This window comes from Ictalurus punctatus, chromosome 23 (genome assembly GCF_001660625.3).
Source record: "Ictalurus punctatus breed USDA103 chromosome 23, Coco_2.0, whole genome shotgun sequence".
Classification (NCBI taxonomy): domain Eukaryota; kingdom Metazoa; phylum Chordata; class Actinopteri; order Siluriformes; family Ictaluridae; genus Ictalurus; species Ictalurus punctatus.
Window position 1 is genome coordinate 20,465,869 of NC_030438.2, and position 9,163 is coordinate 20,475,031.

At 42.1% G+C, this 9,163-nt stretch overlaps 1 protein-coding gene across 2 annotated transcripts; it reads left to right on the top strand.

Moving 5' to 3' along the window:
- The first annotated feature begins 859 nt into the window (after window positions 1–859).
- Window positions 860–4,609, top strand: herpud2 (HERPUD family member 2). 2 transcript variants are annotated; one of them, XM_017453048.3, is made up of 9 exons: window positions 860–943; window positions 1,963–2,300; window positions 2,396–2,473; window positions 2,629–2,724; window positions 2,987–3,111; window positions 3,202–3,321; window positions 3,408–3,704; window positions 3,887–3,989; window positions 4,092–4,609. In XM_017453048.3, exons 2-9 carry the CDS (start codon window positions 2,154–2,156, stop codon window positions 4,257–4,259), a joined length of 1,134 nt encoding a protein of 377 aa, XP_017308537.1. In that variant the 5' UTR covers window positions 860–943; window positions 1,963–2,153; the 3' UTR covers window positions 4,260–4,609. The 2 variants fall into 2 exon arrangements, with proteins under 2 accessions (XP_017308537.1, XP_017308538.1); XM_017453049.3 differs by having other exon boundaries at window positions 869–943; window positions 1,966–2,300.
- Window positions 4,610–9,163: the final 4,554 nt, after the last annotated feature.

The window sequence follows — 9,163 nt, forward strand, 5'->3', positions numbered from 1 at the left end:
CAAGGTCCACATACACATTAAACTCCACAAACATTCCGCTATTATTAATTCATCTATAAACTATTATTTATATATTTTTAACTATATAATAAATTACATGAATTATAATTATTTAGTAAATTAAAATAATGTTAGTTACAGAAATCTGTAAGGAGAATCTCACGAAGCGGATTATACAGCACTACACACCTAAAATAATTCACGATTACATGATTGAATCTACTTTTGACATTTTTTTGGATTTTTTTCCCCATTTTAATCTGATATAGGGATGATTTCATTCGTTCATTCTTCCAGTCTTATTTGCTGATTAAAACCCAGCCACACAGGATTAAACCCACAGTGTGAAGCTTTATACACTTTTTTGTTTAAATCTTCAAATGACAAAAAAAAAATCTAAATTTTAAATGCAATAAACACAGCAGATATCTGAAGTATTGCAATATGTTTAACCAAAAAAAAGGAAAGCAGAAAAAAGGAGAATTATTTTTGAACAGTTTTTATTATGTTTTATAATTTAGACGTATTTGTTAGTAAGGCAAAAATATTGTATGAAAAAAAAAATCTTTTTGGGGGTACAATAACTGGGAATTAAAAATGTATTTTAATGGGAATAATTAGTGTATATAATGAAGCCCAAAGATATTGTACAGGAACCTATGCTTTTATTGAAGTAAGAAATAGGATGACAAAAATAAAATAATGCAAAAAAAAAAAAAAGTAAATAAACTACTAATAAAGACTCTTTGTAAATAATATTCACACACATAAATGCTTTTGAAAATCATATGTCTGTATAATATCTGTATAATATTTACTGTATAATATCTGTATAATATTTGAGCACACGGGTGCCGAAGGGCTGTGACGTCATTTCCGGTCCTCTGTGTTGTAGGACTCCATTTTCTAGGAAAAACACCAGAGAGGAAAACGTCAGGCTGAGGTGTGTAACTTTCATATTCTTTACCATTTATACCTAATTTAATGCCAGTATTTTAATTTCATAATCTATAATGTATTTCGGTTGTCCATGTTGAATGGTTCAGCTCGCGGTGTGAGTGAATAAGAATGATCAGAACTGGTGTTAGTGTTTAGATTTAGGAGCTCGCTGTTGTAGACACTCTGTCATCAAGACATTAAACATTTATAGGATTAAACACTTTATACTTTTCTATACTTTTACATTAACACTTGAGTTCTGCCTCGTGTGTGCAACACACCGGGTCAGATAGAGATGAACCAGTTAGCTGTCAGGCTACAATGCTAACTGTTCCAACAGACAGACTGCGGCTGTGTTCCAATCGTCCTGCCCTGCACACTTACACACTAGAGCTAGTGCACTAGCTACAGGAGTGAAGGATTAACCACAACATCTCTAGAAGTTCCTGACAATTCCTCTACAAGGATTTAATAAATATTAAAGACACTTGAAGAAAGAAAGCGAAAATGTGCAGAAAGCACGGAGTTATAAAACAGAGAGGGGTAAAAAGAAAGGAAGGAAGAAATGAAAGATGAGAGCGAGAGAGAGAAAGAGAGGAGAAGAGGGGGAAGGGAATAGAACAGAAGGAAATAATTGAGGAAACCTGGAGAGAGGCTGAGAGAAAGAAAGAAAAGCAAAAAGAGAAAGAATGAGAGAAATGAGAAATTGTGAATGAGAAAGAAAAGAAATGTGAGAATAAGATTAATAAATAATAACGTTTAAAGACAATTTATTAAATACATCAAACATCCTGTCTGTTTGAGCTGTAACATTTCTCTTTTTTCATCTCTCTCTCTCTCTCTCTCTCTCTCTCACACACACACACACACACACACACACACACACACACACACACACACACAAAAGAATTGTGATGATCATCTAAATCATTGTTTGTTCTGTCATGTTAATCTCTCTCTTTCTCTCTCTCTCTCTCTCTCTCTGTCTGTCTGTCTCTCTCACTCTCTCTGTCTCTCTCTCAGTAGTAAAATGCTGTGATGTGGGACAGTGAGACTGAAACCTGCTGTTGGGACACGACCCGGAGAGATGTTTTTGTCGTCACAGCAGCCGTCCTGTCAGTGTGATGACTGAGCCTCGTGGACGGTGAGCGAGCAGAAGATTGTGTGTGTGTGTGTGTGTGTGTGTGTGTTCTGAGGGTCGATTAGTATGAAACATGGAGGAACAGGGAGCTGACAGTCCCATCACCCTGATCATCCGCGCACCAAACCAGAAATATGACGACCAGCCGATCAGCTGCTTCCTCGACTGGACAGTGGAGAAACTGAAGAAACACATCACTAACGTTTATCCCAGCAAACCGGTTAGTGAGAGAGAGTGTGTGTGTGTGTGTGAGAGTGTGTGCACACTGTCAGAGGATGATGTGTGTGAGTAAAGTGTGTGTTCTGCGTGTTGTAGTTGTCCCGAGAGCAGCGGCTCGTTTACTCCGGACGTCTTCTACAGGATCACCAGCAGCTCCGAGACGTGCTCCGGAAGGTACAGCGGCAAAAATACAACAAAACTTTATTTAAAAAATAAATAAAGTTTTAAACCTGAGAACATAAACACTAATAAAATCACTGTAAATTCTGTACAGGAACAGAACCTGCTGAGTCAAAACTCACTTCCTGTTATTATGTCCTCTCTTGCAGCAGGATGAGTATCACATGGTCCACCTGGTGTGCGCACCCCGGAGTCCCCCAGCTGACCCCGGTGACCCCTCAGTGACCTCTGACCCCGGCTCTACAGTAAGTCGGACCAGATTCGGTAAAAATGGCTCCAACGGGAAGTGCAGTCTATCCTACGGGGCGGCAGTCTATTGACACGCCCACTTTTGTTCCACAAAGAACACCTCCTGACATAAATAAATAAATAAATAAATCTGATGAAATCTGACATTTCAGTAAATTCTCCCGCTGACCTGGAGTTTTGTTCCTCAGGATGAGAAATAATGCGTTATATAAATGAAATGAGATATGAAGTTTAACAAATGTATATGTGCTTTCTCAGAATGCAGACTCTGCTGACCCCGCCCACTCTGCCTCTCTGTCCAATCAGAATGTCCCAGACCCCTCCTTCACAGGAAGTACAGACGGCGTTCGACACCGAGGAGGTCCTGCTCACGCTCCGCAGCGGTATAATACACAATGTTAAACTGTATCGATATTTCATTTAGAAGAGTTCTGTATTAGTGAAGTGTGTGTGTGTGTGTGTGTGTGTGTCAGGCCCGAGGGAGTCGTGTTTCCTGCAGCGCCCCCTGCTGCATTTCCTCCTCACAGCGTGTACACTCCTGTGCAGGTGATGTGGTGGCAGCGTGTGTACGCTCAGCATTACTACATGCACTAGTAAGTCTCTCAGAACTATTAAATATTCCTTCTTATTAGAATATTCATTTACATGTGATAATTAACAATAACGATCATACCATCAGTCAGGCTGCGATGGCTGCCACTCAGGCCCCGCCCCCTCCAGTTAACCCTGGCCCATCGGTCGCTCCGGCTCCAGCCCCGGTTCCGGTTAACCCTGCCCCGTTGGAGCAACCGGCCAATCAGAACCCTCAGATGAACGCTCAGGGCGGGGCCGTGCAGAACGAGGACGAGCTGAACCGTGATTGGTTGGACTGGCTGTACACGGTGTCGCGCGCCGCCGTCCTACTCAGCATTGTCTATTTCTATTCGTCTTTCAGTCGCTTCGTCATGGTGATCGGGGCCATGCTGCTCGTCTACCTGTACGTCTCCTTTCTTTATTTCACTCCTTTATAGTTTTCTCGTGATCTTTTTTTCATTAGGGATTTGTGTGAGAAAAAGAAATAACCAGAATGACGGGAACAACATGATGGAAAGTAAAACTAACACACATGTGTGTGTGTGTGTGTGTGTGTGTGTGTGTGTGTGTGTGTGTGTGTGTTAGTCACCAGGCGGGATGGTTCCCCTTCAGGGTGGAGCTGCAGAACCCTGGAGCAGCAGACCGACCTCCAGCTGAGAACGAGAGAAACCACAACATGCAGGAAATGGTGAGACGGATACAATAAACACCACAGATCACGAGCTACACACCTGTCTGTCCTCTTAAACTGTCTGTATCTCTCCCTCTCTTTCTGTCTGTCTCTCTGTAGGAGCGCATTATGGACGATGGTCTTGAGGATGATGATGGTGACAGTGGTGATGAAGGCTCTGATGAAGCCGCTCCTCCTCAGCCGAGCTTCCTCACGTCCACGTGGTCCTTCGTCAGCACGTTCTTCACCTCGCTGGTTCCTGAGGGTCCTCCTCGTGGCGCTAGATAAACCACACACTCACACACACACACACAGTGAACTTTGACCTGTTACAGGTGAAATAAACAAATACAAAAACAGCAGCGTTGTGGTCGACACGTCTGCTCTGTTTCTGCCGAAGGAGTGATGCTGCTGGAGTTTTTACAGCTGCTCCCCCTCTGTTCAGTTCTTCATCAGACGAGAGAAACGAGTGGAACGTTCCTGCGTTCGTCTTCCCCATCACATCATAACAATCTTTTTTTTTAAAAACAAAACAGAAGACTTGTGTAACTGCTTCATTTCTCCAGTTTCATTCGTTGTATGTAAATATTTGCATCTCATTGATCTGAAGTGTGTTTTAGATTAAACTGATGAAACAGTTCAGTGTGATTGTGTTCATTTCTGCCGTCGATAAATCCTGGAGGGACTGACTTCCGCTCAGATCGCTGCAGTGAGGAATCCGGACACCAGGTGGCGCCATTTAGCTGCAGTATAAAAGCTCCAGTACACGTCACAACCTTCTGAGATCAGATCTTTGATGTTTAATGTCTCCTTAATGTTTGAAGATAATCAGTGTCTTTAAACTGGATGCAGTCTGGGAGAGAAGAGAAGAGTGGGCGAGTTGTAGAAAAGTTTTCCTTCATAAGGATAAACACGCACACACTCTCACACACGCCTTCTGAGATAGATTGTGTAGCGGAGGTTTGCGATGTTGCTGCACTCCTGAGCCTCAGAAGGTCTCTAATCAAATGAAGATAGATTTTGTTTAGTTCATCGTAACAACACAATTAATTATGCACGAGGAGACATTAGTGCATTCGGCTTTCGGCCTCTTAAGTAACTGGCTAAATCGGGTTAAAGTCTCTTTAGTCGGGTCTGCAGCACTGTTATCAGGACACACACACACACGCGCGCGCGTTTCAATCATCGTTAGGAAGTGAACGAGGCAGAACCTGTTCTACTGCAGTGATCTTGAAACAGTTTAAAGGGAATGTTTCAGACAGAAATGCTGATAACAGAACTGAAAACCAAAGATTTCATCATCTTAGCATTCCTATATGAAAAATACTTTTAGACCCAAAGTGTAAACTGTTCATAATGATTCATATCCGATATTTAATCGCTTTATTGCTCCCCATTTAATCACCGAAATCGGCTGAGGAGCTACAGAAATTCCAGGATTATAAATATACATGAGCATGCAAATTAGGGAACGCCCCCTTGCTTTCTCATGCCCTCAGTTGTGTTTAATATTTACAAGATAATGTTTAGTTTTTATTTGATAACATTTACAGGATAATGTTTAGTGTTTACTCGGTAATGTTTAGTGTTTATTCATTAGTCACTTGCAGACATTTCCGGGTTAAACCTGAGAGAGCGAATCATTCGGTCAGTGCTCCCTAAATGCATTAACATGTGGACTTCACACAGTTCACACACTCTGAACTGAACACTATCCCACGCCCACTGAACTGAACTGAGCACTATCCCACGCCCACTGAACTGAACTGAACACTATCCCACGCCCACTGAACTGAACTGAACACTATCCCACGCCCACTGCGATACTGCACATGCATGCAGAGACTGTTGCATTTTTGCTGCTACTGTAATTATAAAAATATCAGATTTCATTTATTGTCACTATTATACACTTTATGGTGAATGGTCTGCACTTATATAGTGCTTTTTTAACCTTAGCAGCCCTACAAAGCGCTTTACACTGGTTCTCAGTCACCCATTCACACACACTCACACTCACACACACACACCCACTCTCACACCAGTGGTAGCAGAGCTGCCATGCAAGGTGCTAACTTGCCATCGGGAACAACTTGGGGTTCAGTGTCTTGTCCAAGGACACTTCGGCATGTGGAGTCACGTGGCGTACTGTACCTACTGTCCTGTTGTAGGGGTACTGTCCTGTCCTGTTGTAGGGGTACTGTACTGTCCTGTTGTAGGGGTACTGTCCTGTCCTGTTGTAGGGGTACTGTCCTGTCCTGCTGTAGGGGTACTGTACTGTCCTGTTGTAGGGGTACTGTCCTGTCCTGTTGTAGGGGTACTGTCCTGTCCTGTTGTAGGGGTACTGTCCTGTCCTGTCCTGTACGTCTGCACGTGCACTTTATATAGGAACGTGTAGCTCTTCAGTTCTGTGTCTCGTGTAGTTAGTGTGGAGTTTGGAGGAACGCTGTTTTGGTTCACTGTGTACGGAGGAAACGACAATAAAGCCACTTGAGCTTGAACTTGAACTTGATGAACATTCACAATGCATTATGGGTAAAACACACACACACACACACACACACACACACACACACACAAAGCTATACACCATATGAACAATGAATAATAAAGTAGAATGTATTTTGTGGGTTCTAGTGTTTGGATCTACTTTACAGGCAGTATAATAATAATAATAATAATAATAATAATAATAATAATAATAAAGTATTAGAGTTGTATATTCTGCGTTCATGTTAAAGTAGTATAAATGTATAATCCAGACTAAAGTGGAAGAAATAAGAAACATGATTTATTAGGTTATTTCCCATACAAAGATTTCTGTGTGTGTGTGTGTGTGTGCGTGTGTGTGTGTGTGCGTGTGTGTGTGTGCGTGTGTGTGCGTGTGTGTGTGTGTGCGTGTGTGTGTTCTACTGTAAAACACTTCACTGTTCATTTTCATTTCTCACTCCATGCGTCACGAGTGCGCGCCCTTCCCTTAATCTGATCACTCCATCAGACTGCATTTATTTATTTGTTTATTTCTGTATTTATTTCCTTTCAGAGGATGAAGTGATTTTTATCAGAGAGGAGAAGCTTCACTTCTTCCTGCTGAAACGGTGAATAAGGCCTGAGTATCGATCCGCTCCGGATAAACAACACTCAGCGTACAGAAATCATGCTGCAGTGTTTCATCTACATGGGGTGTGTGTGTGTGTGTGTGTGTGTGTGTGTGTGTGTGTGTGTGTGTGTGTGTGTGTGTGTGTTCCATTAGCACACTCCACTCTCTGCTTGTAACTCATGAGGAAAAGCTTTCCCCCGCTATTCATCATCATCATCATCATCATCATCTTCTGAGCCTCGTCCTTTTTTAGAAAAACTCATCGTCTCATCATCTGCTCCACAAACACCTCAGCTAATGCATCACTCCACCATCAGAGCTTTTCTACACAACTGTACAAACAACGCTGTGTTAATGCTGAGAAAAACAACAGCACACCATCTACACTGCATTATTATAACACACACACACACACACACACACACACAATGCACTTCCTCAGTCAGCTCTGTCCATCAAGTCATCACAGGAGTGAATCTGCGGCTCATGGAAGGACGCAGTGGAGGCGTGGAGGTTTAATCACTCACCCGGAGATCAGCAGGAGCCGAGAACATCAATCAAAAAGAGCAGAACTATTCAACTCAAGAGTTCCAATTCTTCAGAGTTTTTTTATAAAGAGGGCAAATCTAGATCCCTTCCCTCTGGGGAACCCTACAGCAGGGTGTATGTATCAGACTAGAACCATTACAGGACACTAACTCTTAACTATACAAAGCCCCTGCTACAGACCTCCTGAAGCTCCGCCCCTCCTCTAACACACCTGTGGTTTATTAGCACTCTGATTGGCTGGATTCATGTGCACTCATGTCTCAGGTAAAGGTCGCATTACTGCAGAACAGTGGTGCAGAATATTCAGAACCTTCATCCGGACCCGTGCGCAGTGCAGTCAGCAGCTACGCGCTGGATATTCTACTGTACAGGACTCCATTACTCCCCTAAACAAACTCATCAGTTTCTGATAGCTTTACACACCAGGTCCAACAGGAAGTGATTGAAAGAATCAGCGGCGCATGTGACGTCTGACTTCTGTTCAACATCAAATTACAGCATTATTGATCACCTGATCACTGTTGTATGGGAATAATAAACTCCTTCACATGCACAAATCTTAATGAAGACGTATTTATGTGGATTTGTTTGTGTTTAATTATTATTTATATTATTAATGTATGCATTTGCCACTTGCTCCAGTCCTTATCTCTCCGGATTTGGATGGATTGTAGTTAGCTGATGAGCAGAACTTTTCATTTCTAACTCGACTCTGAGTGTAGACTGTATCCGTAGACTTATTCGATGTTCTACACGTGTCCTGATGCTCCACTTCACCATCTGCTGGTTTTATCCAGGTGTGTGTGTGTGTGTGTGTGTGTGTGTGTGTGTGTGTGTGTGTGTGTGTGGTGTAATCGGTGTTTATATGTAAGACAGTAAATGAGACTCGGGGGTTGGAGTGATTATATAGATTTATATTTCTCCTCGTTTACAAATAACATTTTATCCTTTAATGCTTCAAATGTTACATTAATACATTAACACCATAACGCGTATCTGTCTGGGGTTTAGAGTAGAGTTCAATTCCATGAAATAATAAATATATTGCACTTAAAAAATCATCCGCACAAAATATCATGTGGTTAATATACACATACACACACACACACACACACACACACACACACACACACACACACACACAATTAAACGCTCTCACATCTCTGCATACACTCTGGTTATTGTTTGTTTGTTGGAGATGAACACAGACGGTGATTTTGCAGGATTCATGTCATCATCGTGATGCTGAGAATATAAACGACTCCTGAGTCGGACTGGAGTCTCAATCTGAACAGATGTTTGGGATTACGCTCTCGGAGGAAGGACACACGCAACACACACTCCTTCACATCTGTCCACAGAAACAGAGTTTATAAACCAGATGAATAGAACGAAACTCTTCCCAAATTACACACAGATACTCAACTCACTCACTCGCAGGGGCACATACTTACACACACTCCACGTAAACAGATTATTTAAAACATCGATCTGTAAGGAGAAATGTGTTTATGTAACATGTATGGAAGGAGTCTCCAGTGTC

What these genes read in the sequence shown, in the direction of transcription:
- herpud2 (XM_017453048.3), top strand. Translation starts at nt 2,154, where the DNA reads ATGGAGGAACAGGGAGCTGACAGTCCCATCACCCTGATCATCCGCGCA. An exon ending in ACGTTTATCCCAGCAAACCG is followed by an intron (nt 2,301 to 2,395) that starts GTTAGTGAGAGA and finishes TGCGTGTTGTAG; the next exon opens with TTGTCCCGAGAGCAGCGGCT. An exon ending in CAGCATTACTACATGCACTA is followed by an intron (nt 3,322 to 3,407) that starts GTAAGTCTCTCA and finishes TCATACCATCAG; the next exon opens with TCAGGCTGCGATGGCTGCCA.